Source organism: Bacillus rossius, chromosome 13, assembly GCF_032445375.1.
Source record: "Bacillus rossius redtenbacheri isolate Brsri chromosome 13, Brsri_v3, whole genome shotgun sequence".
In the NCBI taxonomy this organism is placed as follows: domain Eukaryota; kingdom Metazoa; phylum Arthropoda; class Insecta; order Phasmatodea; family Bacillidae; genus Bacillus; species Bacillus rossius.
Genome location: NC_086340.1, coordinates 29,719,285 through 29,746,227, shown reverse-complemented (window position 1 = coordinate 29,746,227; position 26,943 = coordinate 29,719,285). Strand labels below are relative to the sequence as shown.

The 26,943-nt window shown below is 34.6% G+C and overlaps 1 protein-coding gene across 4 annotated transcripts in view; it reads right to left on the bottom strand.

The window, feature by feature from the left end:
* Positions 1-26,943, bottom strand: part of LOC134538418 (multidrug resistance-associated protein 1-like) — a 190,034-nt gene that overhangs the window by 102,930 nt on the left and 60,161 nt on the right. For all 4 annotated transcript variants that reach the window (XM_063379726.1, XM_063379723.1, XM_063379724.1 and 1 more), the window contains 3 exons: positions 24,366-24,513; positions 23,807-23,945; positions 15,098-15,341 (listed from right to left, as the gene is read on the bottom strand). In XM_063379726.1, coding sequence (XP_063235796.1) covers positions 15,098-15,341; positions 23,807-23,945; positions 24,366-24,513 — 531 coding nt within the window. The remainder of the gene's footprint in view (positions 1-15,097; positions 15,342-23,806; positions 23,946-24,365; positions 24,514-26,943) is intronic.

Genomic DNA, 26,943 nt, shown 5'->3' with positions numbered 1-26,943 from the left:
CACTTTTATTATGTACCGTTCTTTTTTAACATTTATAGTAGAAGGGTTATGTTGGGTTGTGTTTAGGGATGGGAAATTCGATTCTTCGATACCCCGATACCCATCGATTCTGTGAAATTAATCGAGAATCGAGAATCGGGGAAAAATGTCGATTATTTGCATTTTCGATTACCTAACCTAATCTTTGCGTCACAATTTAACTACAAACATACAAAACATATGTGGTACTGGAATAAAAATGCCAAAACCAACATAATATGCTTTCTAAAATAATTTTCCGTGAAAATTTTAAACATTCGGATGTTTAGTGAAGATTTTTGCCCATTACTACTGTTCATAAATCAGCTATACACGTCTGTTTACTAACAAATATATACCCGTAATTTTAACTACATATTGTTTTGATTTACATACAGTAAACATTTTTTTATTCCACGGTAATTAATGGTAATAAAAAGGAATATAAAAATTTATTGTACCCTCGCCGCAACGAAAATATGAACGCCGAGGACTTGTACCAATAACATAATACAACTGCGTAACGTAACGTACAAATGTACCATACCTTTAAACATTTTAAATGATTATATACTTATAATTGCCCCGACTGTTAATAGTTACACTTATTACTGCCGGCTTTAAATATATATTAGGCGTGGCTTAGCATAGCAACATAACATCACGAGATATCAAAGATGTAGTAGCCATAGAGTATATCTCCATGGAGTAAATACACTGCTACAGCTTGCTGCCATGCTGTATGGCACGATATTACAATTTGCTACGAGAAAAAAAAAGGGCGCTTTCATTCTATCACAAATGATCGTTGGCGCGTTCAGTTTTACCGAATCAGTGAGATTAGATAGCTAGCACGTGGCCGCCGAATCAACCAAGGAAAGCAGCATCGGCAAAACGTAAACACGTGCCTACTAGGTAAGTAAGTTATATTGATTGCAGCGACTTCACTTCAAAATTGTTGTATATCCGGAAGTATTTGTACTGTGCTTTTAAAATGCTTTAAAAACATTGTATACTTCTGAGTGTTTACTACGTTTTTATTAATTACGATCATGTCAAGTGAAGTCTGGGAGCATTTTTTTATTGATCCAAACGACAACAATTATGCAATTTGTCAAATTTGTAGTACGAAAATTTCGCGAGGTGGTTCTTCAAAAACAACAACAAACATGAAAAAACATCTTGGTAAACATACCGCGTTTATTGAAAATACCAAGAAGAGAAAACTTGATTCAGCAAATAGGGGCTTGGACTTACCAGCTCATGCAGAGAAATTAACTTCCTTGCCCTGCAACAGTGGTTTATTGTTTTCATCACCTTTGATTCCAGTCAGTCATCAGCCTTGTTTATCTCCTAGCAAAAGCAGCAGCACTACTTTGTCAATACCCCAGTCATCTGCTTGTACAATACTTGACCCTGATGATCCTATCTCACCTAATCCCACAGAATTTATAAGCAGTTTCAAACAGTGCCAAATGCTGAAACCGAAACCAAAACCAATAGCCAAGAAATCCCTTGTCCAACCAACATTCAAAGAATTTATAACTCAAACCTCATCTTTCAAACTTGGTGACTCAAAAGCTAAATCAATAACTAGACATATTGGAAGAATGATGTGCCTAGATAAGCAGCCTTTTAGTATTGTCGAGGACAGAGGGTTTACTGAATTTGTGAAATTCATGGAGCCAAGGTATGCAATGCCCAGTAGGAAACATTTTTCGAAGAAAGTGATACCAGAGATGTACAATGAGTGCACAGAAAGTGTCAAACTACAGCTGACAGATGCAGAGTATGTGAGCCTTACAACAGACATGTGGACTTCAACTAATAACGACGATTATATGAGTCTGACGGTGCACTTTGTCGACAAAAATTTTGTTCTGCAACATCTTTGTATTGAGGTAATCCCATTTATTGAATTCTCACACACAGGGTCGAACATTTGCACTTTTATCACAGAAACTCTTCAAGAGTGGAATCTGAGTGAAAAGGTTGTTTGCATTGTGAGAGACAATGGTAGGAACATCGTAAGTGCCCTAGAGACATCACAGTTTCAACATCTCTCTTGCTTAGCGCATACATTTCAGCTTGTTGTTAAAGATGGGTTACTTAACAACAAGAATGTAACTAGTTTGACAGCAAAATGCCGCCGCATTGTTGGTCATTTTAAACACTCAAGTAAAGCATGCAAGGAACTGAAAAATGCTCAGTCTGTTCTGAGTGTAAAACAGCATAAAGTCATCCAAGACGAACCCACCCGATGGAATTCTACACTACACATGCTGCAACGTCTACTTGAGCAAAAGCAGGCAGTCACCCTAGCTGCAACGAAGCTCAATTTGCCTGCAGAACTTTCGACTGCAGAATGGAATTTACTTGCCCATGTGTCTGACTTACTGAGCATTTTCAACCATGCTACACTTGCTGTTAGTTCTGCAACTGTGACTGCATCAGAGGTAATACCGATTGTTAACAGCACACGTAGAGAGCTACAAAAGCCAGCACCCAATGGCTCAGGAATTCTGGGTATGAAAAATGATCTAATTTCTTCATTGAACTTAAGGTATGCAGAAGTGGAGCAAGAAATTTTGTTTGCAGCAGCAACACTTCTTGATCCTCGACTGAAAAGCCATGTGTTTGTTAACCAAAAGTGTGTTGAAGTGGCACAAAATTACTTAATTGAAGAAGCAACAAAAACCAACTGCTCAGAGCCTGAGTTACCCAATGTCCAAACAAAGCAAACAGCAGCACCAGCAGCGAGTCATGGAATGTGGGCATTTTACAACAACATCATGAATGATGCCAAGTGTGAATCAAAGGAAACCTCTGTGAAGGATGAAATAAACACTTACCTTCATGAACCAATTCTTCCTCCCACTGCAGACATTTTCAAGTACTGGAAGGAAAATTACAAATTCCCTAACATTAAAAAACTGGCAAAAAAGTACCTTAGCATACCACCATCCACAGTGTATTCTGAGAGACTTTTCAGTACTGCTGGCCTGATAGTTGACCAAAAGCGTCATCGATTAGACCCTGAAACTGTGCGAAGGCTTGTTTTTCTAAACAAAAACTTGTAAATTGTTTTGTTCACAGTAGTGACATTTTGTTGAGTTTTGAGTAGGCCTTATGTTTTTTTTAATACATTAATTTTCATCCTCTGGGTTAATTTTTGTAGGATCTAAAACAAGTGATGTCTAATTGTTAAAAAGTGAACTACAATATCTTTCTTTTATATGTACATAAATTAAAAGTTTAAAACAGTTTCTACAATTTGTAGCTATAAGTGTTGAATTTTTTCTGAAAGCTGTTTTACTTCCAAGTATTTGCTAAATGTGTGTAGCTTTAAATAAACCTCTTTAATTCAGAATTCAAGTGAAATTCTCTGTATGTTAAAAAAAATCTCCTATCAGTTGTTCAGTATAGGAATCGAGAATCGATAGGGAATCGAGAATCGATAGAGAATCGAGAATTGGGTATCGAGAATTGATATATTGGAATCGTCCCATCCCTAGTTGTGTTGCCACGCAAAGCACTAGGAGCAACTTATAAACTTTCGTGTCATTCATAATACTATTGATTCGTGCTGTATTAGAGAAAATACCATACATATAATACATAAAAAATTCTCTGATTTTCTATTTTGTCTTACATTTATATAATGTAACACCTAATTCTTTCAGAAATGTCGTCAATACACACATTGGAAAAATTCCCATTTTCTGTTAAACTTAAGTGTTCCCACAAAAATGTTGAGATTTCACTAGATACTTCAAATAAATAAACTGTAGAATTTCATTGTATTCCACACTTCACTACTATTTTTTGTGTTATGATAGCAATTCACTGTTTATGTGGGTTTATTTACCAAAATAGAAATATTTTTTACAGCAAATTTTTAAACTGAAATAATAAATGGTTTGCTTTTTAAGTGTTCAAAACACTTTCAAATAATTTCTAAGGTAATATATCTTTAGATCATGCAATCATAAGCTTTCTTGAACAACATAACCTTAATACCGTGTGATCTAAATTATTTTATTTATGAATGAATTATGATACGAATCTACATTGATCCTTGCAAATCCTCAAATCCCAAGGATTCAATGTATTTGTTGAATCTTGGGTCACCCCATCCCTAATCAGGCTAAAACACCAAAAAAATGCCGGAAAATGTAAAAAAAAAATAGTAACTATTTTGAACATAGAAACATTGTGTAAAAAATAAATAAAAGAAAATATAAATTTAGGGGGACTAAAAAAATATTCTGTCAACATTACTAATACGTAATACCTAGGGACAAGATTATATGGTGAATTGCGATAACCCCAAAAACAACCAAAAGCAAGTTAATACGCTATTAGCACTGAAATGCAACTAAAAACACGAAATAAATCAGCAATTTGGAAAAACTGAACTCAAACCACAAAAATGGTATCTTTCATTAACATAAATTCATTGAATGTAATTAAGTATTTAGCATGACTTTTGTACCAAAATGTACAAACTAACTACAGCAGACTCCTGATTATCCAGAGTAATTACTGGCAGGAGTCCACGGATAACCGAACAACACGGTTAAAGCAAAGTAAAAAAAAAATTTCTATCCCAACTATCTAGACAAACACTGTAACAGATGCCCCTTGAAGCAACTCCTCATTCGTTCCAGTAAAACAGAGCGCTAATCAGAACAGCGCTAGTCAAATGCGATTTCTTTAAATAAGGGAGTATTTTAATCAAAATAACTTTTTTTCCAATCAGGTAAGTGTGCTTACTGACTACCATTTTACTCAAGACACAACTCCCGTTAAAATTACTACACAGTATGTCTAAATACATTAGCAGTACATATAAATAAATATTAAATAACATTTTTAGAATTAACTACATAAAATTAAAGTTAATAATTCACGTACTGCATTGTTTTAGCAGTACATATAAATAAATATTAAATAACATTTTTAGAATTAACTACATAAAATTAAAATTAATAATTCACATACTGCATTGTTTACACAGGCTTGGGCATAACATTCATACGTACGTGCTACTAAAATTACTGAGTTACAAATTAATGTTGTTGATACTGGAGATATATTTCAGTTGTAATAAGATTCACAAAAGCATTAACTTAACATTTTCTATTATTAAAAATATTAGCGAATTCTATTATCTCTCAAGCCCACTACACAAAGGATCTCGGTATCATTCTTGATTCAAAATTATATTTCCATAAACATGTAGATTACATATATTCCTATGCACGAAGAACTCTAGCGCTTATAAAATTTATTACTTCTTATGCAACCAACTCAGACTCACTTATCTCTCTTTACATGGCACTTATAAGATCAAAATTAGAATATGGTTCTGTTATCTGGAATGGCATCAACTTAACAGATACTGAAAAAATTGAAAGTATTCAAAATAAAGTTATAGATTTAATTATTACGAGGAACCTCCCACGCCCCACTTGGACACCCCTGGTAGACCGTAGGGCCTATCTTGATGCCATTTTTGTTTATAATTGTTACATTCATAAATTCAGATGTCCTTATTTTCTTGACAATACTGCCTTAAGAATTCCTCAATTCAATTCCCGCTTACGCTCTACTCTGTGTACTTTCATACTAATAATGATATTATTTATAGACTTATAACAAACTATAATAATCTATATTTGAATTCCAACAGTGTTTAATTATAAATTCTGATTTATGTCTGTCATATCTATATTATTTTTCCTTCAATTGTTCTCTTAACACTTAATGATATGATCTTACCTATATGTTTTATGTGTTATGTGTTATAGTTCTTTAACCTTTGTTACTGTTTTGTCTGTTTTGTTATTATCACTGCTAGTGTGTGGTACTCTTGCTCTCGTTTGCTGGCCATCTGTAGATGTTTTCCTCCTATGGTACCCACGGAGGTGGGAGTCCATACACTGGTAGTGATAACTGTGTTCCTGTTATTGCATGTAGTGCCCTCCACTAAAGTCTACGACTGTTGGTGGGCATGTGACAAATTACAAATAAATAAATAAATAAAATTATTTAACCTGTTAAGGTAATTCCTGACTGTAATTTACTAGATGAGCTTCTGCCATGATTTGCAACCAGCACATCCTAGTAGGTGCGAAGTAAACTAGCCCTGAAAGCTTCTGGATTCTCTCTCCAGAGTTACTGCTGACATGCCTGACATGCAGAATGGCGGAATATAAACGTTGGCTCAAACTCGGGCGTCATCGGTAGAGCCAAGATTATATGGTTTAATTTTGAACCTGATTTCGTCATTTAAAACCACACATTTCGTCATTATTTTGTCTTTTAAAAAAAATGGCTTTTTTAATCTATCCATGGTACTTACACAATATATTTCACGATTGTAACATAAAAAATAGCAGTTGGGCCTATTGTGTTGTTTAGAATCACATGTAATCAACATTTTAATGTTATGGTTAAACATTTTCTCTTAAAAAGTACCATACATTCTCAGGAACCGTCCAAAAAATCTGATATTTTGGCACCAAAACAAAAATAATTGGGAAAAAAATTGTAAAACTCACAATAAAAGCTTATAAAAAGGCATTATTTAACACGCAGCATATATTTTGTGTGGGTTTATAATAATCGTACTAATGTTCGTATAAGAAGAGAAAAAAAAAATCGGACATTCTGCTTAAAAATACGGCAGCAGTAGCTTGTGCAACGTAAGTGGGAGCGCGGGAATATCGTCTAGACAGGCTGGCGGCAGCACAGGCGGCAGATGCATGACGCCATACGGCCTACCTCTCCTTCCCTTGTCTAGACTTCAAGGTTCATCCCTCCCAGGCATACAAACCATCGTGTCTCTCTCCCCCTCCACCCTCTTTTTCCTTTGGCATGTGAAACTGTCAACATCCTTCCTCCCCTTCTCCAAACTGCGTGCAACGAAAGCAAGGTTTGTATAGTCCATTTCTGGTAAAATTAAACATTTTTAAGGGCCCCCGCGACAGCCATTTACCATTAATTGTTTTGATACAATTTGTTTGTTAGTTACACAACATTATTTCTGCTGGAAAATCACTGAAACTTTAAAATTTCTTTAAATCGAAAAATTTAGCAGGGCCGTAAAAGTATTCATTTTTACCGCAAATGAACTATACTCGCCCTTCCTGCTGGACAACATTCTCGGCACGTGACGCATGGCAACTGCAGTCGTGTGACGCGCACAGCCACGAAAAACCTACGCGATTTCCAAACTACACTAGATATCCGACTGGAGTTTGTTTACGAAAAGCATTTAAGAATTTGTTAATGCCCAACTGGTTCTTTTGATATCGGATCAAGAGGATTTAGAGGAGATAAAATGGCTAAAAAGTAGTGATGGGATTTTCAATACTTCGATACCTTGATACCTTCAATACTTGACGGTATCGCAAAGTATTGAGTATAGAAACTGTAAGTTCGATACATTTTTTCGATACCGGAATGCTTATTCATTTTTATTGAATTAAGTTTTGAGTCGCCATCGTACAACATACAACTACAGTAGAACCTCGATGATTACGTTCCTGTTTCATACATTTTCCCGTGTCATACGCTGAATAATTTTGGTCCCGCCGAAAGTACTACTATATTTACAATGGTTTACTTTCCCGGAACATACACTTATAAAATCATTAATTTCCCATTTCATACATTTCTACGAAGCGGAAAAGTTCTAAAATTCACAAATTTTTTTGTTAGATATATTCCTCCTTATAAATTAAGTTTTAATTAATGCTTTTATTTTGAAAAATGTTCATTGTTTACCTTTGCAAACGTAAGAAAATAACTTTATCGCACCATAGATATGGATAGTATCAGGAAGACACTTCGCTAGTAGCATCTATGGCCAGCACCAAGCGAGACTAGTGGCGCAAACTAGCAATGATTATGAAAATGGTGCACACGCTTTACCAAGGCACGGATATCATATTTTGTGCATTCATTCACAGTTGCAGCCGAGAGTTCATAGCCGACGGACGTGTGCGCCGTGCGCTCCGCCGGCCTTTTGTGTGTTGCGTGTTCGCCGCGAGTTATTCATCATTAATTTGTCAGTGAGCAATCAATCAGATTTTTTGGGGTTTCCCTCATCAGTGTGTGATGCTTCCTTTTGTGAAACAAATGTAAAATCCCATTCTAAAATGTTTAGGTCACCCAATAGGAAATCGGCATCTGTAACTACTGGATCTGGATCTGCCTCTACTGATTCTCTGGAAAAAAAGACGTTTGGAATTACAAGGCTGGAAATTTTAGATAGTACTGAAGCTCCTAATTTCAATGATTTAGTAAAGAGGATTGACTTGCTTTGTGCCAAGTTTGACGATCTACGAAGTGAAAATGAAGTTCTTAAAACTTTACTAATAGACTCGCGTAATGAAACGGCCGAAATCAAACAGGAACTACTTCATATTAAAAGTTTATTACCGTGCTTGGACAAGGTGAAATCGTATAGTCAAGCTTTGCTTAAGTCCTCAAACAACAAGAACACGGAAAGTGAAAGTGTCGAAACAGCTAGTGTCGCAACAGCTGGTGTCTCGGGTAACGGTACTCCGTCCCGTGACCCACTTATGAATCAGCATGAAAAGCGCTTCGCCAAGAGCAGTAATAATATCACTAACCAACAACCCAGTGAAGATGGTTTCACTACGGTGCAATACGGACGGAAAGCCAAGAACATTGTTAATTCAGATGAAAAACGTGACCATGATCGCAAAAAACCGCCCATGCAAGTAGGCATCAGAAATATCCCTACTCTAAAGACAGTTAGCAAATTGGTTCCAAGGAAAACAAAAGCATTATTTGTGACACGATTTGACCCCTCTGTTCAGGAACATGAGATAGTAGAGTATATTACTAATGAACTGAATCTCTCTCACGTTAAAGTCGTTAAACTACGTACCAAATTTAACACTTACTCATCATTTCATATCTCTGTGCTTGAAGAAGACTTTGTGAGAATAAATAACATTGTTTTCTGGCCCAGTGGATGCCTGATCAGTCCTTTTTACGGGAAACTGCATCCTGAACAAATCACTAATAATGGATCTACGTCTGCTTCTGGACGGGCCAACGGCAATCCTGAGATTACATCTGCGTCGGCGTCTGCTTCGACGCCTACACTTATGTCTGAGTTGACCTTATCTGCGTCTAATCCTTCCCAGGAGCCCGGAGGAGCTCCATAAATCTTTATTTGTGGCTGTTTCTCCCAAAGAGTGGGTAATCTTCTACCAAAATGTGAGAGGACTCAGGACTAAAGCAATTGAATTTTCAAATAATATTTTACATACAAACTATGATATCATTTGTCTCACCGAAACCTGGTTTACGGCAACGTCTATAAACTCGCACTATTTTAATGATTCGTATCACGTATTTAGAACCGATAGGGACCCTTCTTTAACACTAATGAATAGAGGAGGTGGTGTTTTAATTGCAGTAAATAAAAATAAATTCAAAAATGTATTTATTACTCATGAATACGACCATTTGGGAATAGAAGCCATTTGGATTAAAATTAGAACCAATCGTAAAAAATATTTAACACTTGGTAATATTTATTTACCACCTCAAATTACTCCAGAAACTTATGCACTTTATTTTACACATCTGGAGGAAAAATTTAAAAATTTCCAAGATGACATTTTACTCTTAGGAGATTTTAATGTACCTGGAGTTGATTGGTCTCACTTTCACACTTCAAATATTACTCAAAATTCTATAAAATCTAAAGCATTTGCATTAAACAGATTTGTAACCACTTTGGGTTTGAATCAGTTTAACTATACTCAACCTCCTACTCGTCTACTGGATCTTTGTTTCACTAACTTAGATCTATGTACTATAAATAACGCTCTTGATTATCTTGTTAAAGAAGATGTTTATCATCCAGCACTTTCTGTAAACTTCAAATTGGAAATAGTATCTAATGTTCAAAGTGATTCTGCTTTGTTTTTAAATTATAAAAAGGGTGATTATCTTGGTCTAATCACTGCATTGAAAAATCATGATTGGTCTGTTATTTACAATAATACTTATGACGTAAATACTATTATGCATGAACTCATGAATACGTATATTCCGACTTCTGTAAATTGTAAATCCAGGTTTCCTTTTTGGTATTCTAAACAACTCATAAAATTATTAAAATTAAAAAAACATTATCATAAATTATATAAAAGAAATTTGAACCCTCATTACTATTCAATGTTTGCACATTTTAGGAAGGAGGTAAAAAAACTGTTAATTAGAGACAAAAAATATTGGTTAGAAAATATAAATAATAAAATTAAACATAACCCAAAAAAATTCTGGAATTATGTTAGGATAATGAGGAAAGGCTATGATCAACAATTATCACTTAAAATTATTGACTCTGTAACTAATGATTCTTCGCTGATGGCCAACTACTTTGCAGACTATTTTGCTAGTGTCTATTTAACTCCTACCAAAATTAATTATTCATCTACTTTCTCCTCAAATAACCATTTCATACCCATGTTACTCATTTCTGAAAGTCTTGTTCTTTGGAGTATAAAATCCTTAAAGTCCTCTCTCTCAACTGGTCCTGACGATATTCCCAATTTTATAATTAAAGGTTGTGCATTTATTCTTGCACCTATTCTTCAACATATTTTTAATATTAGTATCTCTAGTGGTATTTATCCCACTAAATGGAAAACTGCCAAGGTTGTTCCTATCCATAAGAAGGGTAACAAGCTTGATGTTTCTAACTATAGACCAATCTCACTATTGAATGGGTTTGCTAAAATTTTCGATAAAATTATATGTAAACATCTTAATTTTAATCTAAAAACTTGTTTCACTGAGGCTCAACATGGTTTTAGAATTGGAAAAACCACTACAACGAATTTAGTGTCGTTCTTAAATCCAATTTACTCTGAAGTTATCACTCGTGGTCAAGTTGATGCTTGCTACTTTGACTTGGCCAAAGCTTTTGATACTGTAAATCATCAAATTCTTCTTTCTAAATGCTCTTCTTTTGGACTAAGTGACAAATATATAAATTGGCTAACTAGCTATTTAACAAACAGAAATTTCTTTGTTGCAATAAAGAATATAAAATCAACTCTATATACTGCACCCTCTGGTGTTCCTCAAGGTGGTTCCCTTTCTCCCCTATTATTTAATATTTTCATTAATGACATCATTCATCAACTTAATTACTCTACTGGGACTCTATTCGTTGATGATTTAAAGATATATCGCAAAATATCTTCTTATCATGATTGCTATCTTCTTCAATCCGACATCTCTGCAGTGGCAAATTGGTGCAACACAAATTTGGTACAGCTTAATAAAGATAAAACTACCATCATATCATTTACTAGAAAATACTATCCTATCTGTTATAGGTACAACCTTGACAATTCTCCCATACTAAAAACTAAACATGTTAAAGATCTTGGCGTACTTTTGGATTCTAAATTATTCTTTCATTTACATACTGATTCACTTATTTGTCACTCTAATAGAATTCTTGGTCTCATCAAGTACACCACCTTTCATTCTACTAATATTGATTCAATATTATCCTTATTTATGTCTTTAATCAGATCTAAACTTGAATATGGCTCTATTATTTGGAATAATTTAAATTTAACTGACATTGGGAAATTGGACAAAATTCAAATGAAACTCTGCCACTATATAATACAAAAAACCAATAGTTCAATCAACTTAAATAGTCTTCTAGGTTCACTTAAGGATAGAAGAAATGTTCTTGATGCTCTATTTATTCATAATTGTTATTATAATTACCTTAATTGTCCTTATGTCCTAGAATCAACCGGTATTAAAATTTCTTCCTTTAATTGTCGCAAACCACCTTTTTATGTACTTTCAATAAAAGGAATGATCTATTATATAGATTGATTTCTAATTACAACAAACTTGTTAATTATTTTGATCAAACCAACAAAAAAATTTGCCTCAAGAACATCTTATCTAACTTCTAATATTTTATTATATTTTTTGACTTCATTGTATTTTAGTTTCCGTGCTATTTGTATTTTTTTTTCTATTGTTGTCCAGTTTGTATTTGTTTGTCCATGTGTCTTTGTAATCTCTTTGTATATATGTATGGTGTCTACCACTATGGCTTTAGCTGTTGGTAGACATGTCACAATTTTAAATAAATAAATAAATTAATTAATTAATTAATCTTTGAACTGAATATACCTGTTTGTTATTGTTTTCTTACGATCGAATTTTTTTGTACGTTTCTCAAGTTAAAATTTTATTGAAAATTGTTCTGTTGCATAAAGTTGTTTGTAAAATGAAACAAGCAAAAATATCTGATTTTCTATTTACAATAGCTTAATTTTTTTTATTTCTAATTTAGGCTTGGTGACATTACCCCCCACCCCCCTCCAAGAAAGGACTTCAAACATTTTGTAAGATCACTGTTTCTCATGTCAGCTTTACTTGATTATGGACTGTATTTTACATTTCTGGTGGTTTCATTATATGTATATATAATGAAGAATTCATATCTTTCATTAATATAATGCAATTATTTACACATTATGTATTTAAGTTTAATCTGACATTGTGCTGGTATGCTAGAATGAATTTATATAGTTTAAAACTAATTTATGTTATTTGTAATAATTGTTACTTAATGGGAAAATATTTTTCCCTGGAGTATCGAAAGTATCGAAGTATCGAAAGTATCGAACTGAAAAAACAATACAGAATCGAGTATCGAAAGTGTGGTATCGTCCCACCTCTACTAAAAAGGCATGTTTTAGAAGTTTTAGGTGTAAAAACCCGTTACAAATTTCTTGAAAGTATCAGAGGAAATTGCATTACACCTTTATCTTTATTTTTACGCCATATAATGTTACGGTCACCGCTCAAATTTCACAGTTATCTGACGGGAACGAAATGACTGCGCGCCAGTTCAGAGCCTTGCACTTAGAGGTTTTACCGCGCAAGAACTACCATTGAGTGTCGCTCTTATCATCCCGCTTCACTAACACACACGCTGACCAGACGGCGCCCTAAAGCTGATTAGAGGAAGCACGTAGATTTGCAAGGCAGGAAATTCTTCCAGTTTATCAACAAGAACCCGGGCAAGTCTTGACTATCAGGCTTTTCGCATTAAAATATAAGAGACTTGTATTGTGTAATTTCGGTGTTATTTAGCGGTTTTTCTTAAAAATCACTTTTTTCACATTTTCCATATAAATTCGCGGAAGATTTCGTGATTCACCATATAATCGTGGCCCTAGTCATCGGAAATAAATATACACAGAAGGAAGCGAATAGCTATTGAGGAAAGAAGCAAAATATTGTTTGATGCTTTATCATTATAAATTAACTGAATTGGATTTAATGTTACATAAGAACCGTTGCCATTGTGTGCAAACAGAAATAAAAAATTAATAAGTCAAAAATTGTTTATGGTCTATGGAAGTGAAATATGCCATTGTTAACCTGCAAACCGGATAATCTGCACTCGGATAATTGGGAGTCTACTGTAGATTGGAAAAAATAAATATCATGTTGTTTGATCTTGCATCTCATTAGTTACATACTTTATATTAATCACATTGGCACATTTATCAAGCCCCCAAAAATATACCAATTTATTTTTATTATTCTGAGAAGTTCTTTTTGAATCATACTTATTACTAGGGTTAGGAGTTTTCCGCGATCGCGGAATATTTCGCAGAATTACAAGAGTCCCGCATAATCGCAGAATCACCGATTTTGCTGTACCTTTTATGTCCATTTTGAGTGCAGTAATAATGCGTGAAAGGGTTATGTTCTCCCAAATAATATCTTAACTATTATGGGCAGAGTGAATAATTTCCAAACATTGTATAAAACATACATTTTCATACAATTAATGCGTCAATGCCGTTAAAAAATACAAGTTTGAATTACCAAAATATCACGTACGGCAAAATAAATTTCGTTTTTAGAGAATCCAAAGATAAGATTACAAGATCAGTAGCACATTGAGCGAGCGATCCTACCGGCGTTTATGAAACGACTGTAGTCACAGTCGATGGAAATATGTGCGCATAAATCGACTAATCGATCGATACAAGGCTTTGAATACGAAAGAATGACCTTAAGGCCGTTGGCGCAAGATGTAAGCCACACAGCATATTAAAAAATATAAATATATAGATATATCGTGATCCACTAAAGTAAATGAAAATGTCTTTGAGTAAATACGTTTTTAAAGAAGCCAGCGGGGGTAAAATAGCTATTCAAAATTGTTTTTGTTAGCTCGTTGGAAAAACTGGCTTCTTTAGGTTGTATATACATGTTTCAAACGTGATAAACTATTTTTCATAAATTGCAGAACTTTAAATTTCTTATCGCAGAATTTGTGTTTCACTATCGCAGAATTTTGGCCTTTGGTGTGCAGAAAACTCCTAACCCTACTTATTACAAATTATTTTATTGTATAAGTACATCATGTGTCAGTCAAAATGTGACTATTTTGGTCAAGTAAGTACCAAGAATTATTTTAGTTTCATATTTGTTAAATAATACACTAATTTTTATGAATAAATACAATGTACTATAATAAAAACAATAACACCAAAATATCCTGTTCTAAAAATGAAATCTATCTGAAAATTAAACCATTAAATCTTGTCCCTACTAATGCCATAAACAAAACAAATTTGTATTAGGTAACTTTCAATTAATAGAGCTGTTATTTAAACAAGGACTAGTGATGTTGGAGAAACTACCTGTTAAAAAAAGGAAAATGTGCATAAAACAGAGAAAAAGTCTGTAATAAAAAAAATTAACACCAGAAAACTAACACACAATCTGAGGAGCAAAGTTGTTTTGGGAGTAGGGAAGAGAGAGAGGAAAGGATAATGTAATATGTACAGATGTCTACCTGCCATAAAATATATAAAAATTAAGCAAGTCTATTACTCTACTGTCAGATGCAAAAAGCTAGAAGTTTGCAAACAGCGAATGCAACAAAGCACAAAAGGTGTTAATTCAATTCACATTCCTCTCTCTGAAGCACTCCCAACAAAATGCAATAATTTTTTACCTTGACCGGCACCCAACGCTCCATACACCCCAAGGTACATCTCCTGGTTGCCACAAGAAGTCTCTGTCGAATTGCCAGACACATTTGGAGATGTAAGCTTGCTGTACACATCATTAGACCACACAGACAGCCATAGGTTGGCTCCAATAGAGAATCCTTGGAACACCGCATTGCAGAATAAAGTGGCTACTGTGAATATCATTCCAATGGATCGCAGGTAATGAGAGTACACGCTCCACTTCACCTAGAAAAAAAATACAACTGTCTTAGAAAAACTTTGTCTTTGTGTTAAAAACACTGTTAAACAACCCAAAATTCCAAAAATCCAAAAAAAAAAAAAAAAAAAATTTGGCAAATGCAAAGTAATCAAAACAACTTTGTTCTGCATAGAATACACTGCTGAAAAATCTTATCTCTTGTCATGCTAGACATTTATCACCCAATACCTGGTAAAAATAATATAGACACTGAAACTAAAATGTTATGTAATTACATGAAAAAATAAAAGAATTAATTATAGTTAGTTATGTGTCGGTCCCAGTTCTTGGTTTTGCAGTTTCTCATCAATTTGAAGCATTTGATGTTAGTTAACATTTATTTTTGTTTTTTGTACATTATTTTATTTTTGAGCCTTAAGACCTAGATTTGGTTTCAAGGGGTGGATTAGAGAATAACGCCAATACCGCACTAATCGCCCGATACTGTAATAATTGGCCAAAACCCCAATAATCTGTGAATACTCAATATAGGGTTAGGGCAATATGGGGCATTTCTGACTGATGGTCATTCAGACAGGCAATCCAACTAATCAGGCTAGTTTGATTGATCCAAATTTTATATTGAATTTTTTAATTAATCAGTGTTTTCACAGATTGTTCAAGGAATTCAGCCAAATAACCAGATGTTTTCTTTAATATGAGTTTTAATCAGTTAACAGGCTAACACTGTGTTTCATAATTACTGCCAAATTTTGTAGAAGCATCACAAATTTACCGAATTCATTTGAATAACCAATGCACAATTTTTCATAAAATTTATGTTGAAAAAGCAAAATGGTTTATACAACACATAACAATGCTGCTTGGCAATGCTGCACATCTCAAGTCCCAACAAACTCCAAGGTTGGTTAACCTGCTGTTGCTTAATGGACGGTGGACATCTGGAACGTTGTTTGTGTTTCTGTGAGCAAGACGTTGCAATAATTACGAAGGTTTGCGGTTGTGATCATCTACGGATGAAATAGTTTGGTAAGCAAGTATAAAATTGAAAGAAAATCTGACAAAAATTAGTTTAAAGCACACAGTTCTGCCTTTCTCTTGGCGAGTGCTGTACAGCACATAATGCAGTGGACACCCCCTCCTCCCTCCCAACAAAGGTAGCAGTTCCGTGGCGCCGGGATGTCTGTGCGCCGGCCAGCCAGCACTCGGTAGTCTACACCATTGAGAGCGCTCAACTAGTCCGCAGTCCTATGGTGAACTAGTCACTCTTTTACTTCGCTAGTTCTATAATTAAAGTATGTTTTAAGTATCATTTAAAATTTACAATGATAGAAAAAATAAAGAAATATAAATGTAAATATTTTTTATTTTAAAAAAAAAAATTAAAAAAATTAACAATCTAATAAACAAGAGCACACGGAATACTTATTTTAATATTAACTAAAAACTAATTTAAAAATTAACAAAATTATAATTTATTTTTGTCCGACAAAATGATTTTGTACTTAAAATACTGAAATTATATTTGACATCTAGATATTCTTGAGTTAAATAATACGAAAAGAATAGCACATCATATATTTGGCAATAAAATTACTTAATAGAGAAAATAAAAAAAATTATATATATTTGAATAGTTTGCTGGTAAGCACCACCTCATAATGGAGCCGCTGCCCAACAAGTACATATAATAAAGAACTAAGAGCAGAATCATTAATAAACTACAGTATTTACTCGCAGATGAGTCGCCCCTTTGTATGGGTCAGCATTCTTAATTTGGGACCAAAAATCTTAACTTTTTCAAGGTAAGAGTCGCACCATAAATCTGTCTCCAGTAGAATACAAGTGAAGTCTTTATGGTCCTGTCTCAGCTTGTCCGCCCCCACTCCATCTTTTATGTCCCTTACCCCCTCCCCCTTCTCCCTAGCCAAAAAATACGAAGAAAAAGTGTTTTCTTTTTCAACTCCATATTATTTTTTTTACACATCGCATTCCCCAAGAGAGAAAATACAGCCTTTCTTCAATAATAACAAATTCACAGCAGTTTTTTCATGAATGAAATGTTGCAGTAGAAAGCATAGGAAATCTCACGCAAAAACAATGTTTGGACACAGTTGCATACAAAAAACTGTCGAGATGGAAACGTGATGATTGAGTAAGATGCCAGTTCACGGCCATTTACAACATTGAAAGGGAGGGAGAACTACTGCATGGCCTCGCTCGCTCACTCACTCGTTTCCCCTCTCACTGGCTGGTTTATATTTAGATTCTCCCTCTTGCAGAGTGCCAGCCCGGCAGCAGACTGCCACATCACTTACCGACGCAGGCCGGGTAGCCGCCCAATAGGCGGCAGCATAGTCAAGGACAACACTGAAATGTAAATATTTTTTACCCAAAATGGAAAATTTGCATATTGTTTGCATTACATTTTATAAAACAAAAAATCAGCATAAGATATGCGACTGGTACGCAGGTAGTTCACACAGTTTGTCTGTAAGAGCGCTCTTCCGACCTAGGTCGTTCGCGTACTACACAATAATATCACCCAGCATCTGTCAGCCAACCATTGTAATATCGCTTGCTTTTGGACCCACAACCTTCTTTGCTTGCGACTGTTGTTATAACTTATTTTTGCATAATTTTGGATCTCTTTTGGCTTTGATCACTGTTTGTTAACGAAATATTATGTTTTATTTTTACTATGAATCAGTTACACTTTATAATTCATTTTGTGAACTGTTGTCGACAACCTGCACTTTTTTTTTAATACAATATACTGACTTCTGATTTGTGTACAATAAGTAGAAAGTAGACTGTGCTGGATCCTGAAATTCTAGAAAAGTTTTAGGATAGCTAAGATTCCCCCCCACCCCCTCAGGAGGGCAGGAAAAATTAATTTTCCAGATTTTTTTACGTGGGGAGATAAAAAAAAAGGGGGGGGGTATTTTCAGCTACATTCAGCGACATAAATTCAAAGAAAACTAATTCAGAAAAAGGCTGATTAAAAAAAAATGGTCAGAGACATAACAACCACACTTTATCAGCTTACTTAATTGTACCGAGATGAGAGTTAAAATATCTTATAACTTTCAGCAAACTGATATAGCTTTGTTTGTGACCATAAAACGACACAACACTGGTTAGGCCAGTGGTTAGTTTCATTCAAAAGTGGCTAAGTGACTTGTAGAGATCAAGTAGCAAACATCCGACTATAAACGTAAGATATAAGGACTCTGTTATCCTGAAATCCTACGGCATGTTTTACAAGGAGTAGATATACATACACATCAACGAATAGGCAATAGGATACCCACCCGCACCGTCCATCATTGTTCCAACTACCACTGTCAATGTTCATTTTGACAGCTTAAGCAAATATCTTTTCCCATGGGTTGATGAAGAGAAAGGTCACTTCACAGTGTTATAAAAAAACTACACCTCTTTTGCCTTGAGCAGGAAAACCACTGGCTGCCTGCACTCCGCTCCTCCACACTTCCTAACATTCCATGATGATAAAGCAACTAGGCCATGTCACAGCAATTTTCTGGCCTCTCTGGCAAATATATAGTTATGGCCCACGTCTAATAATTTTACATTTTAATAAAACATTCCTTAATTTTCCTTATGAAATCAGTGTCAAATTGACTTAGCGCTTGTTAAAAGATACATTTGCATCACACTTTTATTTGGTGACAGTAGGTGGTCCAATATACCGTATTTACTCGCATATAGGTCGCGGCAATTTTACCAGATTTGATGGGAAAAAAATGGACCTATATGTGAAGAAAAATTTTTTAAAATTTTTGAGAATTTGTTTTTGCAATATTTTGCTTTAATATGCAAAAAAGAAGTTTATATAGGTATAGGAAAATTTATTTACAATGTACACATACAGTAAGTCCTCGGTTTACGTCGGGGTTACGTTCCTGAAAACCGCGACGTAAATAGAAACGACGCAAAATGAGCCATGTTTCATGCCACCGGCCGACCACGGCCCAAGGTCGGCCGGAAGCGCTGGCATACAGACGTGACAACGGGCAATTTTATCAGCAAATGACAACCGACAGCGTGGGAAACAAGTCCAACTAGTACTTCTCAGCTTTATAGAATGGTTACTTAACCAGCTGCTTTATTACCTTTATTGATTGAAATATAAAAACAGATATATCCAGTAGAACCTCGATGATACGTTCCCGTTTCATACATTTTCCCGTGTCATACGCCGATTAATTTTGGTCCCGCCGAAAGTACTATGTTTACAATGGTTTACTTTCCCGGAACATACACTTATAAAATCATTAATTTCCCGTTTCATACGTTTTTACGAAGCGTAAAAGACCAAAATTCACAAATGTTTTTGTTATATTCCTCCTTATAAACTACGTTTTAATGCTTTTATTTTGAAAAACGTTCATTGTTTACATTTGCAAACGTAAGAAAATAACTTTATCCCACCATAGATATTGATAGTATCAGGAAGACTGTGCACTTCGCTAGTAGCATCTATGGCCAGCACCAAGCGAGACTAGTGGCGCAAACTAGCAATGATTATGAAAATGGTGCACGCGCTTTACCAAGGCACGGATTTCATATTTTGTGCATTCATTAATCTTTGAACTGAATATACCCGTTTGTTATTGTTTTCTTACGATCGGAGTGTTTTGTATTTTACGTTTCTCAAGTTAAAAATATTATTGAAAATTGTTCTGTTGCATAAAGTTGTTTGTAAAAAGAAACAAACATGCATAAATTTCTGATTTTCTTTTTACAATAGCCTAATTTTTTTAATTTCTAATTTAGGCTTGGTGACTTTTCCTGCCCTCCAAGAAAGGACTTCATAACATTTTGTAAGGCCACTGTTTCTCATGTCAGCTTTACTTGATTATGGACTGTATTTTACATTTCTGGTGGTTTTATTATATGGATATATAATTATGAATTCATATCTTTCATATAATGCAATTATTTACACATTATGTATTTAAGTTTAATCTGACATTGTGCTTGTATGCTAGATTGAAAAAAAAAATTATTTTTGCCATTCCCTTTTCATACACTTTCCCGCATCATACACCATTTTTGTGCCCTCCGTTGAAAAGTGTATGACAGGGGTTCTACTGTAGTCGTTTGGAAGACATCTTATGAAGAAAAAATCATAAATTGCAGTGAGCTGATACTGTAGGCCTACTACAAACGCATTTAATCACGATAAAGTTAACAACGGCACGTTTAAAACTCCGGCCAACTCAATGATATCATAGCGACTGAAGTGTAGAGCTGTAGCAAACCGTATGTATTCGTTACTGAGTAACGGGTGCGGCATCTAGTAACGAGTAACGAAACGTTACACACGAATGCATTTCGTTACTCGCATTTTTCGTATGTTTTACGCATGCGCGCGCTTATTCGTTACAAAGAACGATGTTTGTTTATTAAGAAAAGTATAATTTGGAAATTCGTCGTCTAAGTTTTTTACTGTTTATTAAAGGTATTGTGTGTGTAGACAAAGTTTGAGATTGGAACAGAAACAACATAAGAAAGTATTTTTTACAAATTATAAATATGTATGTTTTTGTTTTTTATTATCGCGTATTTTCACGTTTTTTGTTCTTATCTTAAAAGAGATATTATAATAAAGCTGCTCTAATGAGATTTTATTGTTTCTTGGTTAACAAAAGCTGTTAATTATCGAATACTTTTAATTGTTTATATTCGATTTATTATTATTTACGCGACGTCATACTGTACGCGTACGAAATACGACTCAATTCGTTGCTGTTACATAACATAGCATGTTATGCGGTATCAGAAGTAACGAGTAACAATACGAAAGTAACGAGTACTAATTGTTATAGTAACGAATGCATACGGGTACACTTTTTTTAGTTACTTTTACACCTCTACTGAAGTGCCAAGGAGTTGGACGAAAAGGGGTAGGAGAAAATGCTGTGTCGTTGCGGGAAGTAGATAACACTTCTACGTGCGAGATGCGTGGGTGGCCGAGCGGGCGGGCTGGTAGAATTGCATCACCGCGCGGAGCAGCGGAGAGCAGGAAGCGTCCCTCATTATGTATGATAAGATAAGGCGGTGAACGTGTAGCTTACGCTACATAGCATAAATTAACTACCGAAGGAAACAAAGAATTATAAACGAATTATATACGGTGTTTTGGTTAAAATAAAGATTTACTGTCATTGTAAACGGCATTTATTGTGAATTCGCGACAACTTAAATTAAAAAACACGAGTACTCAAACATTAGCGACGTTAATACGAAACGACGTAAATCGGTACGACGTAAATAGAGGACTTACTGTACAGCGAAACCCGTTATTTACGTTTTCCCGTTATTTGCACTATATTCTTCAGGTCCCATTTAGTTCTCATTTAGTCCAATACAATACTTTCACGCAAATTACGACTCAAAATCGAATACATCCCGCTATTTACGTCACGTAACAACCATAAACAACCAGAAAATACCGTGGGTACTTTAAGAGTAGATAAGATTAGCTAGTAGGCCCAAAAACACTAAAAAAATCGTGAAAAACGTAACGTTTATAGTCTACAATGAACATTTTAAATCGCAAAATATACATATTTTATAAAATGAAAAGTTGCTTTTATTTCTAAACATGTAATAATTTAAGCCTAGGCGTGTAAAAGTCCGGGTAATTATAGCAGGAGACAATCTAAAATGCACGAGGGAAAAACGTAAACTCACGAATGTATGAACGTGGCTGATTGTTAATTTCTCATACTGTATTTATGTCACAACTTAGCCGAAATACTGGTACGAGACAAACTTCACAAGATAAAATGAGCGGAGTCTTGGTAACTGTTTTATACATATTTTATAATTTCGGAAGTATTGTACAGTTGACGCATATTTTTTAAGCTAACAATTTATTTCTGGCGATCGTAATTAATTAATTATTGGTATCAAGACATCAAGATGGACGTAAACTTGAACATGTCACGGCAGCGAGAAAACTGGTGCGTATACCAATAAACTGGTATTATAACTGGACAAAACTGGTACACGGGAGGTGGAGCTTATATTTTTTTCCGCTAAGCTCGCATCTATTGGCTGTTGCTGATGGAAGGTCACGAGTCTGGGCGGAGCGTAGAGTGAGTTATACTGCGCATGCGCAGCTCAGAGAACAGAGAGCCAGCCGGCACGCCGTAACAGCAGCTGATCGAGTACAATAACCTTTCTCCGCGCATGGCGCGGTAATGAATTACCGGTGCGACCTATATGGGGGGAATCTTAAATACCAAATTCAAGACCTCAAATTATGGGTGCGACCTATCTGCAATGGCGACATATATGCGAGTAAATACGGTACTTTAATTGGACAGTTTTTTTTTGGAAGATATATAATATTAAATTAAATTTATAATATTAGTGGAAATTTGACAATTTCTTGCCAGAGACGACTGAACGTGGCCTTGGTGTGAAAAGTAGCATATTTTTATGTAACCATTCGAGGAGGGGGGAGGGGGTCAGTCTGTCCAAAATGTTAATTTCCCCCCTCCCCTTTCAATCCTGTTCCTGGGTACCATTAGGAGTCGTAACAATGAGTTTTACTGTAGTCGACAGTAAAAAAATAAGATAATTAATTAAATATTTAAATACTATTAGACTTCTGTATCTGAGTAGTATACACATCTGGAATAAAAGAATTGGAGCATTATTGCAAAAGGTATGGAATCTGATGGAATCGGAATTAAAATCAAAAAATCATATCCCAAATATCAGAATCAAAACTGGAATCAATCGGCATATTTTTGAAATCAACCAAACATAAATAATGTTTTTAATAATCCATGCTGAAGTAATTCTTGCTAATTAAAAAACAAATTGTATTACATAAAATGAAAAGTTAAATAGAAAAACATACAAGGTACAGTCTCTCACTACAAACAGAAAAACCATGCACAATAAAAGAAAAAAAAATATAATGAAAGTATTCCACATAAGCAGATAACCACAAGATCTAAGCAGCTCTAACAGTTAGGTAGCTATTTGGCCAAACAGATGGTGCGCTTTGAGACACGATCAATCACTCCCGAAGTATGAAACAGTGAGTGGGTCAAAATTCCAAATAGTGCAGCACGCGAGACAATACACATACTCCTTCCTTTGTCCAATGTTACAATACACTTTCTAGTTTCTAATTTGTTGTGACAAAGCAAAGCATCAAAACAGTATACTGGCTGTGTATCAACAAACTCTGACCCCTTAAGGATGTTGACTTAGTGCAGATACACACACAAATATGCACACATGCACAGACAGACACGTGAAAACACACGTGAGTGCGGACACATATATGCACATGCACGCAAGCGCACTCACACACGCGCACACACACACAAATGCTATCACTTGCATTTTTTCATTTAAACATATAAAAAAAATAAAAGTTTGCTTTGAACACAAAGAAAGATTTAAAGCGCAAACTGCTCTTTACAACGAGCCAACTTACACGCCCTGTTTCAGCTTTTTCTACATCGATGAGCTTCTCTCCCACTTTGGGAGGTTTCCCTTTTTCATTTGACGCCACACGCTTCAGGCTGCCACTGCGCGAAATACTCGGGCTGTTGCTGCTTTCATACGAGCGTTGCCTTAAAAAACAAAACAAAAAATAATTCAGCTAAAACATATTTTTAATCTTGACAAGCATTCTTCAAATCTGACTAAAAAAAATACAGTCTGGACTTGACTCGATGGTATTGAACTGAATTCTGCTCTACTCAAATATGCTCAAAAAATTGCAGACTCCTCCATCTCTATATAATGTGTAATGCAATTTTCTCTTATTTAGGAGCAAAATGGAAAACATAAAATAGAGCATTAATGCTTTCACCCAAGACGACAAAATCTTATTCTGGTAGGCAATGAAATGTTATCGTGCCAATTCAGATCAGTTTCTTAAAACAATGCAGGGAAATTTAAGTACTTTAACATTATGACTTTTTTTTTTTCATATGAAGTTTTCACATTAAATTACCTGGTTGGTGAGCAGCCTGCCTGCTGACACTCACCTCTGCAACGATCCGGAGCGAGACCTCACTTTCCCGGACCCATCGTCGCTGTGGCTCTCCGAGTGGCGCAGAATGGCGCGAGTCAGCTTCTCCTGCAATTCCTCAACGCCCAGCGAGCTGTCCAACTGCTCCTTCAGGTCTACCAAATCTGGTAAGAAAAAAAATTGGTTGTCTGTAAAGTCGGTTTACGGACGATAGTTTAACGTGACGTCATAACAAAACATTGATGAAATTATTGCATACTTTTATGAATAAAAATGAACCATTTTTATTGAATTATCACTATTTTGTATGGATACAAAGAAGGAGTGAAATGAAATCTACAATTTAATTGATAAATTTACTTTTATTTGCAGTCATTAATTCAAATATGTTTATTTCTTTAACGAAGAGATTATTTTAACTATAACTTTTATACGTGTTTCAAATTTAACTTTTCCAATCTGAGTTATTCTGTTAAGGATAGGACAATGATAGGAAAAGTAGGAAACGAATGGGAGTGTTTTAAGTTTAATGTGCCTCGAAAAATTCAAATCGATGGTTGTTCCAATTGAGTGGAAGAGAGACAGATGCGGCACAAGCGTACAATGAACGTAACGGGACACAGCGTAACGGGACAGTGTGCATAACGGGACACTTTTTCAAGCATGCAGCCGGTGTTCATCAATTTATTAGACGTTGTCACGTCAAAAAAATGATTGTATTTAGCAAATTTTTATAAATAGTATTCAATTAACTAATAAAGCATTATCTACAATTTAACCATGTTACTGCTCCTCGACAAAAAAAAAAGCAGCAGAGTCCTGGAAGATGTCAAGCAATACTGTAAATTTGCAGAGAACTACCACAAAACTTACTGCACACAGTAAGCACACATGATACACCTGGGCAGTAAAATAAATTAGCTTTTTTGACTACGACCAACTGCCAATAAGTAGAGTAGACAGAAGCCTGCTATCTTCCCTTTCCTCTGACTTGGTACAAAATTAAGTCCACAGAGGCCGTGAACGCTAGTGCATCATATTCTCATGTAGTGAGGTTCATTGATTCGAACTAAATGAATGAAACCTTTAACAATGTTGTTCGGAGTCCACTATAATCTTTGGGGGTCCAATTTCCTTATGCATCTGTGCATAACTGTGCCAAATTAACACCTTATACAATGAATAGAGACAAGAATTTATGATTTTATTTTAAGGCCAATTTTGTTTTTATAACAAGAGATTTTGGTGTTTTTATTTTTTTATTAAATGTGGTTATTCATAAAGATAGCACCTTTTTAACAAATACGACACTTATTTGTTCTATGATAGTTACTTTACCAAAACAATGACATTTTGACTCATACTGACTCATACATGATGCACTTTTACAATATAATAATTACTAATAAACATGTCTAACTACTGGAAACAATACAAATTAATGAGGAAGAATATGTGAGTTTTAAAAACGTAAATGTAAAAAATAGATACTAATAACAGTGACAATAAAAAAAAATAATTTTTCCCCCAGTATATTTAGTACATACATTTTGGTACTAACTCCATGCTAAATAATTTGCATTCATTAAATTTCATATTTTAAAAGATAATTTTTTTGTAATCTGAGTTGAGGAAACACTGTACTAAAATCAAGATAGTAAGGATGAACTCAGAGCGAGCTAAAAACACCAGCAGTGCAGTAATGCGTACTGGCGCCCAAGGACAACACTTGAATCCACCTGAAAAAATATTGACGCGAGCAGCTCGATTGATTACAAAATGTGCTTAACCATGGAATGCCAGATTAAAGAACTTTCACTGTCTTTCAAAGTTATTACTTTTTTTTTAGGCCTGTGGGAATATTCAAATTTTTGAATACTAATAATAAAATATTCGTATTTGATTTGACCTCAAATACTAACACTTTGTAAAAACAAATATTTGTTTCCTTACGAATATTCATCACAGCACTCATGAGTTTTTTGTATACCAACGTTCACTGTTGAGTTTAAGTTATCTGTGTTATATAAATACCCTTTTTTGATGTTTTAATGGGACATCATACTCAAAAACTTGAAAAATAAGGGATGTTTTAAACATGCAACAAGTATTCAAAGTTTTTTTCTCTATTGTCTTGCTGAACAGTAACGAAAAAATTGCGTGAATAATTCAAAAAACATCTTTTTTTTTTTCAAATTTGAAAATATATATAGTATATTATTTATATTCAATTTATCAAACCCAATATTGTGGTCACACAAATCAGAAAATAAATAAATAAATACAATCAATAACCATGGACAAAACATGGACACTCCATTGTGGTGGCCATTACAAGAAGTCAACATAGTTTCAACGGCGTATAAATCGAGAGTTACCATCTATCTAACACCATGCGACACAGTAGCAGCTTCCTTGCTGTATGTATCTATGACGAAACAGACGTTGTTACTGAAATATATATTCGTATATAAAAAAAAACACGTAACTAATGGTATAAGATTCCACATTAAATCAGCAGAATTTGCGTTTATAATTTTATATTTATATAATTTTACATGCAAATTTATGTTTCACACTGAGATTCAGTTTCC